At 44.2% G+C, this 13,175-nt stretch overlaps 1 protein-coding gene across 2 annotated transcripts in view; it reads right to left on the bottom strand.

Moving 5' to 3' along the window:
* Window positions 1-227: 227 nt before the first annotated feature.
* The window catches only part of CD59 (CD59 molecule (CD59 blood group)), a 519,147-nt gene continuing 506,199 nt past the window's right edge, over window positions 228-13,175 (bottom strand). For both annotated transcript variants that reach the window (XM_060103250.1, XM_060103249.1), the window contains exons 2-4: window positions 11,416-11,500; window positions 7,810-7,911; window positions 228-1,193 (exon numbers count right to left, since the gene is read on the bottom strand). In XM_060103250.1, coding sequence (XP_059959233.1) covers window positions 991-1,193; window positions 7,810-7,911; window positions 11,416-11,482 — 372 coding nt within the window. In that variant the 5' untranslated portion in view covers window positions 11,483-11,500 and the 3' untranslated portion in view covers window positions 228-990. The remainder of the gene's footprint in view (window positions 1,194-7,809; window positions 7,912-11,415; window positions 11,501-13,175) is intronic.

Below are 13,175 nucleotides of genomic sequence, written 5' to 3'. Positions count from 1 at the left end.
TTACATTATCTGTGCTGACTCAGCGAGGAGCCAACAGGCTGGAGGTCAGCAGGTGAAACACATCCCTGCAGACCTGTTACTGTTCATGATGACATTTGGAAATCTCAAATCGTAAACCCAAAGGCTCTTCCTTTTCCATTCATGCATTATACACACACATATGAAGAGTTTTCCTACCAGTAACATTTAACATAAGCACTCTTAATAACTGCAAGTCACAAGTAACATAGAATATTCAAGTGTTTAATTTTTAACTGTGTGTGACAAAACTAAGACAGCCTACCATTCCAATAAAAAAGGCGGGGAGTGGGAGGGATAGTTTTAACACACCATTAACTTATGCTACTGAGTTTTTCTGCTGAAAGACAGCAAAGAATACAAAATTTAGGGACAGAGGAAAACTCAGGTTTCAGCCTCTGGTACCTCTCTAAAGATAAACCTTGTGCTTCCGTGCCCTGCCATCTGGAAAGCTTACCTCCTTCCCAGCCAGACACCTTCTAGCTGAGAATACAACAGTCATTAAGAATCTCATTGTCCCTGACAGCCCACACCTGGAACATGCACCATGCCTACCTGGCAATACAGGGGCCATGAAAGGCGAGAATAAAGCATGCCTTGTGAGAGACTGTTGAAAAGGAGCCCCCTGCCCCAGTCACCCAAAAAAGTACTGATCACATTAACTACATCCAAGGAACCAGAGGGAAATAGCTGAGGACTGCAGAGAATCTACTCAAGCTGTCAGTGCAAAGAGCAGAGTAAGAAGCATGCAACTTCACTCAAACTTTTCCCCTCCAACAGGTCTTCTCTGCCAACAGAACTGGTCTTCAGAGTCCCTGTGAGTTCCTCTCTCTAATCTAACTTGTTCAAGCTAGTTTTCGTCTTTCCCAACAGGATCCAGCTGGAAAATATAAAGCCTTTGGAATGCAGCAGCACAGGAAATAAGGAGTATACAGAAACAGGAGATTTAGGAGAAGCCCTCCTGGGGTAGATTTACAGACAGAAGCTCCAGACTGGCACCAGCAGCAGGATGACCAGCAGAGCTGTTTTCCCTGATATACTCGTCCCGTCATTTTTGTTACACAGGTTCTCCTGGCAGCAGCGGTACTGAAGCTCCTTCTCCCCTAAGGCTTTCGCAATGGCTTCGAAACTGCAGCGGTCAAACATCCAACACTGGTAGTAAGTTTTTGGTGGCACTGTGGGGGAAATACACACACACAGATAAGCAGTCAAGTAGGTAAAACTCTGCACCTGTCTTTAAACTCTCAGTTCTACTTCTTAGAACTTATCGTGGGGAAATAGAGATATTTGGGTAAAAATAGGCATCCCAGTTAGCTTATAAAGGGGAACAATTAAGTAAATAATGATCCAGCTCTGAATGGAACTTTTCCATAAAAGCAGAGTCTCATCAGAGCCAATACAGTTGTGTGTATATGGAAGGCAACAGGCAATCATACTAATGTTTGAGAGAGTTACCAAGATTTTTAAACACATGCCCTCTTTGATCCAGCAATTCCACTTCTAGAATTTACTCTATGAAGTTACTTGAAAAAAGGTTAAGATATATGCTCAAGAATGGTCACTGCACTACTATCTGTAGCAGCAAGAAACTAAAAGACAAACAGTTGGTTAATAAAAAAGCACTTGGATAAATTATGGTAGAGTTCCACACAACGAAGTTCCATGCAGATAAGGAATGCCACAGGACCATGTGTATTGACATGGGAGGAGTTTGAGGGTTTTTTTTAATGCAGAAAAATAGTTAAATTGGACTTCAACAAAATTAAACTTTTGTGCTTCAAAGAACACTATTTTAAAAAACTAAAAAGACAAAACCCACAAAAAGTGAGAAAATGTTTGTAAATCATATATCCGATAAGAGTATAGTATACAGAATATATGAAACACTCTTACAACTCAATAATAAAAAGACAACCCAATTAAAAAGTGGGCAAAGGATATAGATACTTCTCCAAAGATATACAAAGGGCCAATAAGTGCATGAAAAGATGCTCAACATCATTAGCCATTAAGAAAATACAAATCGAAACCACAATGAGGATCAATTCACACCTATTAGGATGGCTATAGTCAAGAAATTGGAAAATACCAAGTGGTGTCAAGGAAGCGAAGAAATTGGAAACCTCAAATATTGCTCGTGGGAAGGTAAAATGGTGCAGGTATCTTGGAAAAGTCTGGCATTTCCTCAAAAGGTTAAAAATAGTTACCATATGACCTAGTAATTCTACTCCTAGGTAAATATATTACCCAAGAGAATTGAAAACTACGTTCACACAAATGCTTATACACGAATGTTCATAGCAGCATTATTCAAAACAGCTAAAAAGTGGAAACAACCCATATGTCCATTAAATGGTAAATGATAAGCAAAATGTGGTATATCCATTCAATGGAATATTATTTGGCCATAAAATGGAATGAGGTACTGATATATCCAATCACATGGGTGAATATTAAAAACATTATACGCAGGGACTTCCCTGGTGGCGCAGTGGTTAAGAATCTGCCTGCCAGTGCAGGGGACATGGGTTTGATCCCTGGTCCAGGAAGATCCCACATGCTGTGGAGCAACTAAGCCCGTGCACCACAACTACTGAGCCTGTGCTCTAGAGCCCATGAGTCACAACTACTGAAGCCCGTGTGCCTAGGGCCTGTGCTCTGCAACAAGAGAAGCCACCGCAATGAGAAGCCCATACACTGCAACGTAGAGTAGCCCTCGCTCGCTGCAACTAGAGGAAGCCTGTGAGCAGCAACGAAGACCCAATGCAGCCAAAAATAAATGAATAAAAAATTTAAAAAAAGAATAGATTATATACTTTAAAAAAAACAAACAAAAAATTATGCTAGTGAAAGGAGCCAGTCACAAAGGACCACAACACTGTATGGTTCGATTTATATCTAAATGTCCAGAATAGGCAAATCCATGGAGACAGAAAGTAGATTAGTACTCCCTGCCAGGGTATGGGCGAGGGAAGAATAGGGAGTGACTGCTAATGGGTATGGGGTTTCCTTCTGGGGTGATAATAATGTTCTGAAATGAGTGGTGATAGTTGTGCAGAGTTGTGGATATACTAAAGGTCACTGAATTGCGCACTTTTGTTTGTTTGTTTGTTTTTCGGTATGCGGGCCTCTCACTGCTGTGGCCTCTCCCATTGCGGAGCACAGCTTCCGGACGCGCAGGCTCAGCAGCCATGGCTCACGGGCCTAGCCGCTCCGCGGCATGTGGGATCTTCCCAGACCAGGGCACGAACCCCTGTCCCCTGCATCAGCAGGCGGACTCTCAACCACTGCGCCACCAGGGAAGCCCTGAATTGTGCACTTTAAAATGTACTTTGGAACTGAGATATGTGAATTATATCTCAATAGAAAAAAAGCCTAGATGCAGAACAATATGTAGAATGTGATCCATTTGTATAAAGTATATGTGTTGGGGTGAGTATACTACTTTTCTCTGGAAAGATTCCCAAGTAATTTAACAGTGTTACCCTCACAGAAGACTATCTTTCACTTCTACATTTCTCTGTAGATTGAGATTTAAAATAAAAAGTCACTGGATGAATTTATTTTAAACATAGCTTAAACTTCCTTTAAAAAATCATTATTCAGTAAAGCAGGAAAATTTCCCAAAAGAACGTGCCATCATGGTCCCAATTTTTACACACAAAGGAAAATGCAGGCCAAAATATACAATGCCAATTAGCTTAGAGTGATTTTTTAATATTTAGAAAAATTATGTTAAATATTTTTAAAAAGTGAGAGTTGAGAGAGAAGAGAAGATAGTTGTGCTAGATGCTGGGGACACACAGATATAGAAGGTTGGTCCCTGCCCTGGAATCATTTTCTTTTCTTCTGTGTTGGAAAGAAAAAAATACAGATGCCCATTTCCTTATTTAAGGCCAGTAACGAATTTATTCTATTTCATTCACAGCTCAGAACAAAACGTCTAAGTTTATAACTGCAGGTATAACTGTTCTATCCTCCCCCTCAGAGGAGATGAGTGTTTGGCCTGGATTTTAGTGAAGTTTGGTCAAGTGGCAGAGGCCAGATAAGAGTGTTCCAGTGACTCTACCTGCTTGGATCATAAATATTTAAGTGGATGCTTCTAATACTGTACTAAAGAATGCTGTTGAATAGGACAAGTTACTGTCTTACGTAGTAGTAATCAGGCTTTGGAACTGGGAAAGCATTAAAGTCACCAGAATGTTAATTAGGGAAGCCTAACAGCTTGGGAAAAGCAGATAGTAATTTATTAATAATTGCTACCAATTAATCACTTACTATGTGTCCTGCAGTAAGCCAAGCACTTTACTTGAATGATCTTATTTGCATAACAACCTTCAATGGTGAGCTTCTCACCAAAGCCACTATCAGAATCACCCAAGTAAAAGTGGATCATATCACAGAGTCACCGGAATGTTAAAGGTTCTCTCTCTGCTAGGCACAGCCTCCCCACTCTCTTTGAAGATTTGCCTTGAGTCTGCCTTTACCAAGCAGTAGTCCCCAGTTGCCTTAGGCATCCTTCAGTGTGTCCCTTATTTGAAAGGCCATTACAGAAATGATTGCTTGGCACTGTCATCAAAGGCTCTGCCAGACTCTAAGTACACGGTTTATATTTCCAGGACCTAGCCAGGACGCCAGTAAATAGTGGCTGAAGTAGCACCCATCTGTCTCTCTTCTAGACTGAATCTTCTATCACGCACATTTCTCCACTAAATGCCCCACTGACCCTGGGGCGAAAATGTGGCTAGATTAATTAAATAATTTCTCCAATGTATGCCTGGCCTTTGATTCGTGTTTATGACAGTGTGCCTCGCCTCTCCCAGGCTGATGTGAATCAGAGTCGGAGGGGCATTTAGATGTTCTGTTACTATCTGCCTTACTGTAAGGTCTGAATATCTATATTTCAAGAACTGCTGTTACCACATGTCTAGCTGAAGTTTTGGGACCTATGTTCACGAGAAGAAGAAAACTATTTAAGATTCACAATATCCTTAAAAAAATAGATTTTATACTTGAGAGGAGTTTTAGATTCACAGCGAAATTGAGCAGAAAGTACACAGTTCCCATAGAGCCCCCGACAGCCCCACCTCCACCCCAAACAACCTTCCTCACTATCAACATCTCCCGCCAGTACATTTGTTGCAACTGATGAACCTACATGGACTCATCATCATCACCCAAAGTCCATAATTTACATTTGGGTGCACTCTGGGTGTTGTACATTCTATAGCGTTTGACAAATGTATGACATGTGTACATCATTATAGTATCACACACAGTCCTAGCTTCGTTGCCTGAAAAATCCTGTGCCCCACCTATTCATCCCTCCCTCCTCCCCCACTTAACCCCTGGCAGCCACTGACCTTTTTATTATCTCCTTGGTTTTGCCCTTTCCAAAACATCACATAGTTGGAATCATAACAATGTAGCTTTCCCAGAGTGGCTTCTTTCATTCAGTAATACATATTAAAGTTTCCTTCATGTCTCTTCATGGTTTGATACTTCATTTCTTTTTAGTCCATTCTCTGGATGTACCACCATTTATTTATCCATTCATCTACTGAAGGACATCTTGGTTGCTTCCACGTTTGGGTAATTATGATTAAAGCTGCTATAAACATCCATGTGTAGGTTTTTGAGTGGACACAATTTTTTGACTCATTTAGGTAAATATCAAGGAATGCAACTGTTGAATCTTAGGGTAAGAGTACGTACTGTGTACCAATTTATATTCCTTCCAGCAATGAATGAGAGCTCCTGTGGCTCCATATCCTCGCCAGCATTTGGTGCTGTCAGTGTTTTAGACTTTGGCCATTCTAATAGACGTGCCCCATTGTTTACATTAATCATTTTTACAAAGCATAACAGTTCATTATAAGATGAGTAAATTCTGGGGAATCTAATGTACAGCATTATGACTGTGGTTAACAAGATTGTATTGTCTATTTGCAATTTGCTAACAGAGTAGATCTTAAGTGTTCTCATCACACACAAACAGGTAACAATGTGAGGGGGTGGATGTGTTAATTAGATTGATTGTGGTAATCATTTCACAATGTATATGTATATCAAACCGCCATGTTGTACACCTTAAACATATACAGTTTTTATTTGTCAATTATACTTCAACAATGTTGGAAACAACTAAAATGAAAGTTTAACCATTCAGGTAGGAAACAATGGGATTTGTTCCCTAGTCTAGTCTACTTCCCTCTTTCTTTCTCTCCACCTCTACCATCTGACACACCCACTTCATCAATAAAAAACAGAGGCTGGAAGAACTTACTGGTGGCAAGACAGAGATCAGAGGTCAAAGCTTCTAACTGATAATCTAATACTTATTCTACATATAGTATTGCCTTTATTCTCTCATTTGGAAATTATACTTTTTGTAGTGGGGGTTCAAGAGACACAGACAATCCGGTTCAAGAAGAAGGTCTCTGTGCTCATAGATAATTGGTGCTCAAATATTTGTGGAGTGAATTATTATGCTCTCTGGCACCCTCACTATGCTTTCTACATTAACAATGAATTAATAGTCCCAGGTCAGGCAGAGGAACTGTCCCCTACAGAATCGAGGACCTTACATGTAGGCCTTGGAATCTGAGCTGTATTCCAGGAGTTTATATCAAAATTATGAGATACTCCTGTTCTTTAGACAGGATCATTCTAATTCGTCCTTACTTATTGAGGGATTTTTCCTTTCTGGGGAAGTGAAACTCCTCCTCCTTTCAATCAGCTTTTTCTGAACATGTGGGTCTCCCAAGCCTTTTATGAGTTTACCTGATGTGCTTAGCATTCCTTGAGGTGGACACTGGGAAGAATTTACATAGAGGGTATGAGTGAACTAACTTAAAGGGTATTTTTACTTTTATCTCTTAGAGATGGAGGTCAGGGGGTTGACCTTGTAACACTAACTAAGCAGGTCCTGAAATAGCCGCTCCTCACCAGTATCATTTCCACACACTGATTCAGTCCAGAACCACACCCAGCCAAGAGCAGAGGGCATGCCTTTGCTGGTTTCTTGCCTCTGTCCACCATTTCCTAAATTCTATTTTAATAGGATTTATGGAGGAAGCGATTCCATAGTCTAACCAATTTGGAAAATGCAGATTTGACAAAATTTGTCAATGTTGACAGTTCCCTACCCCAAGCCCACGAGTTCCTTGTCCTCTGAGGCCACCAAGCCTCGGTACCTACTGTTGCCTTTCTTGGGAACACCCTTCCTCTCTTAGTCCTCTTACTTCCTACTTATCCTTTGAGCTCAGCTTGAGTCCCCTCAGGACTCTGTATGTATTAAATTCCCCACGGAATGAGACACGGGTATAAATAAAGACATCTGTAATAGCTACACAGGCCTCTTTCACAATTTTCATCATCTCCTTTCTTCATCTCTGTACCCCGATCTCCTAGCTCAGGCTCTGGCACAGGGCAGGCTCTGAAAAGTTTGTGGGGCAGCCAGCGTTGCTGTTAAGAGCACAAGTGTTGGAATTAGATGGAGTCCCACGTTCAGATCCTGAGCTCGTTCCTTGACCTTAGTCTGTTGCTTAATCTGAGTCTCAGTTTCCTCATTTACCAAACGGGAATAAAATATTACCCCGAGTGGTAGATGGGAAATATTAAATAAAAAAACAAATGGAAAGTGCTTAGCGCCGCACACAACTGGTGCTATTAAATGATAGCTATTACTTGTTGAATACGAGTCTAACAAGAATGAGAGCGGCACAGATCTCTTCCCAGGCTCTCTTCATCCCATTACACTCAGGAAGAGGGGGAGGGGGAGGCTCTTACCGGCTTTAACGATGAGACAAGTATCTTGATTATGTGAACAATTGACGGCCGTATTGCAGCCATTAGCTGGGTTAACACAGCTGTAGCACTGCAGGCTGTGACCTAGGATCAGGAAGAATGCCCGTCAGGACCTGGTAGACCAGCAATGACTCACCCTCCTGGCAGCAGAAGCAAGCCCACCAGCTCCATTAGTGTGGGTCAGAGGTCAGCAACTCAGCGTGGCCTTCCTTCCCACATATATCTGCAGCAGATATATTTTCCCAAGCTCAAACTACAGCAGCAGTTTTTTTGGACCCTGAGGCAAGTGCAAAGGGAATTTCCAGATTTCAAAATCCATTTAACTGTGCAATTGAGAAGCTTTCTCCTACTTTCAACCGGAAGTGATTAATCTGCAATGCAATGACATATTAAAAGGAATCCATTAAGAGGATAAACTAACAGAATTCTATAAACACCTTCCAAGCAATGAATATGCTCTATCACATAACATTCTCACGGGCTGCTCATCGGTATTTGGCTGTGCCTATCTGTGTGGAGAGAAGCTCCAAGACGAGATGCATGAAACCTCATTACAGATCAGTATTAACAGATGAACATTTGCAACCAACTTGATGATGGGGAACACTAACTTTTGAATCCCAAAGTAAGCAAAATGTTATTCTCCCAGCAATAATTCCATTCTTCTCTGTATTAGAAATAATTGTACTCAATTATTACATTTTTGAATTCTGTCAATTAAAAACTTGGAGAAATTTGTTTTCTCTCTTATTTATATAAAAGCCTACATAATATCCTTGATTTTTGTCTCTTGGCCTGCAAAGCCTGAAATATTTACTATCTGGACCTCTGCAGAACAAGTCTGATGGCCTCTGGGATAAGGCGTCCTCACTGCAGCTGTTCTCTGCTGAGGGAACAACCCATCGCCAGAAGCAAACACAGTCAAGGGGCAGGCAGCAGCCATACACTTTAAACCCATGTGGGTGGGAAGACATGCACAGTGACACTGAACACGAGGGTCGACTCATATCAGAAGCAAACGCCTCTGGTTCTCCAATTTGAAAAATGACTACCGCTCCCACTCATGTTCTTAGGATTCATCTTTGGTGGCTAGACTTCAAGTTTCACTGGATTATTTTCCCTTCTCTGTTTTTATAACAATGGTGATGGAAAAAGATGAGTCATATTCCACATTTGTGATGGGAAGAGTTGGAAGCAAGTTTTCCTGATTCATGTGGACATACTCTTTTCTACAATAAGAGATCACCTTATTCTGGCCACATGGCTTCTGCCACGTAATCAGTATTTGGAAGTACCTATCGGTGTGAAAAGACATTTTCAAAGATGAAATATGTAAAATCTCATAGAAGAATGGCATGGTTTAACCAAGACGAAATGTGGGTTTTAGAACCCAACAGCTGACTTTTAGTTCTAAGGCCAAAGTCTAGGTTCATCACCAGGGAGAGGAATTCTCCAAAGGCCAGAAAAAAGTGGCTCCTCACTTCCTGAGCACAGATAGGAGTGAAGCTCTCTATAACTTCTTTTTTTTTAAATTAATTAATTAATTAACTTTTTTGCTGCGTTGGGTCTTCATTGCTGCAGGCAGTCTTTCTCCAGTTGTGGCGAGCGGGGGCTACTCTGTTGTGGTGCGTGGGCTTCTCGTTGCAGTGGCTTCTCTTGTTGTGGAGCACGGGCTCTAGGCATGTGGGCTTCAGTAGTTATGACACACGGGCTCAGTAGCTGTGGCTCGTGGGCTCTAGAGTGCAGGCTCAGTAGTTGTGGTGCACGGGCTTGGTTACCCTGTGGCATGTGGGATCTTCCCGGACCAGGGCTCGAACCTGTGTCCCCTGCACTGGTAGGCGGATTTTTAACCACTGCACCACCAGGGAAATCCCTATAACATCTTAAATGGCCAGGTCAAACCTTCAGACAGAGGAAAGAGAGCTCACGTTTGGAACTTCTGTGAGGCAGAAATATTCACAGCTAACACAGTGTTCAAATACCTAAACTTTCAATCTTCAGAGAATTGCTATAAGAGGCAGGCTCAAGGATCTCCATCCCCATTTTTCAAGAGAAAACTAAGACTAAGATATTAACTAACTTGTCAAAAGTCATATGGCTACTAAGAGGAGAGCTGGGACTCACACCCAGGCGATCAGTTCTGAAGCCCACGCTTGGTTTATTTACCGTGATGTTCTTCTAATTGTCCTGAGTGGGAAAGAGAAGAAACCAGGACCAATTATGGGGGAGACCAGGTCAGGGGCAAGCAATAAGTCAGTGGCTGTTTGATATTCTAGCTACTTAGCCGGGGTGGAGTGGATCTTCTTCACACTCCGACTCCCTCAGGAAAGACCTAAGTGCCCCCGAGACCTGTCACAGAACAGCTAACAGCGCCAAACCCAAGCCTGCTCCATAAACAAATGTAGACTGCTGGAAAGCAGGTATGACCAGGATATTCTTACTACAGAAAATTCACTGGGTAGAAGAATTAAGACAATAACGTATGTTGTAATATAGCGAACCACATTACAAACCTCTGTGACTACAATCAACAGACGTGGGGAGGGAGGGGGGTCGTGACTTCTGTCTTTTCTCAGAAAGGGAAAACTTGTTCAAACATGCCCTTGGGCTACTTTGTTCTTTGCTTCAGTTTCCTCAACTGTAAAATGGGCGTAATCGTACTGAGCCCTCACAGGATGGCTGGAAGGATTAAATGAGCCAGGGTCCGGTACAGGCCCTGGTACCTCGTAAGCGTTCACCATATGGGAGCTACTAAAGCTACAAGCTCTAAGACGTGCTCCAACATGCAGATGCCTCTGTAGTGCCCACCGCATGGCTACTTCCTTTTCTGCCTCCTGTCCCCACCCCTCAAGTAACAGTTAGTAGTACCAACATGACATAGGCAAAAAATGGCCTTTGATGTTTACAATGAAGCAAAGCAAGTAACACAGGTGTTCCTACTGTTAGAGGTAACTAGGATCTCCAGCAGGCAGGGAGGGGTGGCCCCGTGAAGGAGCTGGGGCAGACACTCTGGTGCCAGGCTCATTTGGGTTCAAATTCTGGCTGCACCACTTTGGTGTGACCTTTTACCGGTTATTTAATCTCTTTGGGCCTCAGTCTTGTCACCTGTAAAATGGCAAGGAAAATAGTCCCTGCTCCACAGGGTGGACATGAGGATTAAATAAGTAAATACATGTAAAATGCCGAGAATAGTGATTGGCACGTGAATGCTATGAGCAGCAGCAGCATCACATGGGAGAAGCCCAGGGCGGGCGGCTGGGCTCAGCACTCTAAAGATGGCATCCATCGGTAGCCCCAGCGGCTGGTGGTGAGTGGGGTGAAACTCAAGCAGCTCAGTGTAATCGCTCCCCACAAAAGCAGCTCTGTCACCCAGGATGAACTGTAACTCAGGAAGGTGCTCCACTCAGGGTAGGGCCGTAACACAGGAAGGAGCAGCCACACCACCCTGGACCTGTAATACTGATGGCAAAAGAACCGAAGCTCGGCCCGAGGTCTGTGGCATCAGCTTGGTCTTCCTGAGGCCTAAGAAAAAGTTTAGGGCCAAGGCGGCCTACATGATCCAGATCCATGTCCCTCTGGACCACTCACCTACATGGCAGACGACAGCCAGGCTGAAGAGGAGCCCAAGCAAGATGAACCCTCCTTTGCTTCCCATTGTGACCGGCTACAGGTTCTGGAAGGAAGGAACACAAAGCATTGTCATGAACCAACAGGTGATTGCCGGGTATCTCAAAAACCAAGAGTTGGAAGGCCTGGGGGCTTCAGAAAACATGGGAAGGAGTGAGCAGACCAAGAAAGCAGGGAACCTCCAGGCTGGGTGCAATGAACCGAGGGTGCTCTCAGGTGGGGCAGTTCTTGGTCCCTCCCTGGCTGAGACCTCAGCTTACTGAAGAAATGCTGCCGGGCCTGGTGGGAGGGGCAGCTGCAGGGAGTCAAAGCACACCGGGCCCACCCCAGCTCCCACCTACAGTAGCCGTGCACCCTTGAATAAATTCAGTTCCTCTGAGCCTCAGTGTTCATGACTGAGCAGTGGGACAGCACTATCTTCCCCCTCAGGGTCGCTGATTCAAATGAGAATATGAACCAAGTACGTAATGCAGCACCTGCAGTTTCAGCTCTGCAGGCCCCACCCAGCTGCTGGCTGAATTGAGCCTGAGCCCAGCGAGGGCCACTTCTCCAGGCCACGCCACTAAATGCATCAGATGGAAGGGGTAACTCTGGAGGGCACCAGTGCATCAGATGGAAGGGGTAACTCTGGAGGGCACCGGTGTGCATTCAGAACAGGAGGCAAAGGCTTAGCGTGCACAAAATCTCTGGTTCCCCACCTCCTCCTTAATCACTATGGAAAAGTATGCAGGGGTTCCAGGGACCTCTGATGACAAGTCCCCATTACATTAATGCCTAGATGTGTGGCAGTGAGCATCAGGGGAGAAGAGGGGAGGGCTGAAACACCTTGAACCCTCCTTTTACCTGAGCAGGAGGCCAAGACACAGGGAGGTTTTTCTTTTTTTAGACTTTATTATTTGTTTTTTAAAGATTTTTTTTTGATGTGGACCATTTTTAAAGTCTTTATTGAATTTGTTACAATATTGCTTCTGTTTTATGTTTTGTTTTTTTTTGGTCCTGAGGCATGCGGGATCTTAGCTCCAGGACCAGGGATCGAACCCACACCCCCTGCGTTGGAAGGTGAGGTCTTAACCACTGGACCGCCAGGGAAGTCCCCACAGGGAGGTTTTTAACTTGCCTAAGTCCAAATCATGAGCAGTAGATCTAAGGAGTCTACCGACGCTACCCCGACTTCCCTGAGGCCATCCTCCAACAAACAGGCAGCAGCTGCTCCAAGCCAGGGCGGCTCCACATTCTATTCTCCTGGGCCGCACAGGCCAGGACTCCTGCCCGGTAGACAGACACAGATGGGGCTCTTGGTGGGTGGGCCCTGCCCTCCTCTGGGTTGGAAATGGCATCTCTCACACCTTTGAAAGTCATGTGATGCTCAGGAGTTGGCTGAGGAAGGCCAGGGGAGAACTGGGAAGCGAACAGGGCAGGGCCTGGCGTTGCCCAAAGACGAAGCCATTGAGTAAGCCACGCCCGGGAGAGAGACAGGTCGCTTGCTGACATGTGGGAAAGTGGGGAGAAAATCTAACTGGGCCTGGCCTTTCTTTACAGGCTGAATACCCCCCACTTCCCTCTGGCACCTGCAACACCTACCACAGCCTACTAATGCCCCCCACCACCGGGCTGACCCTCCCGGGGCGTAGCTGCCCACAGCACCCCTGCGCGGTGAGGACCTGAGGCTGCCCGAGGCCAGTGGTCAGAAGCTCAGACTCTGGGCTGGCAAAGACCTGGAC

This window comes from Mesoplodon densirostris, chromosome 7 (assembly GCF_025265405.1).
Source record: "Mesoplodon densirostris isolate mMesDen1 chromosome 7, mMesDen1 primary haplotype, whole genome shotgun sequence".
In the NCBI taxonomy this organism is placed as follows: Eukaryota; Metazoa; Chordata; class Mammalia; order Artiodactyla; family Ziphiidae; genus Mesoplodon; species Mesoplodon densirostris.
Note: the sequence above shows the minus strand (reverse complement) of the source record. Positions and strands in the feature narration are given on the sequence as shown.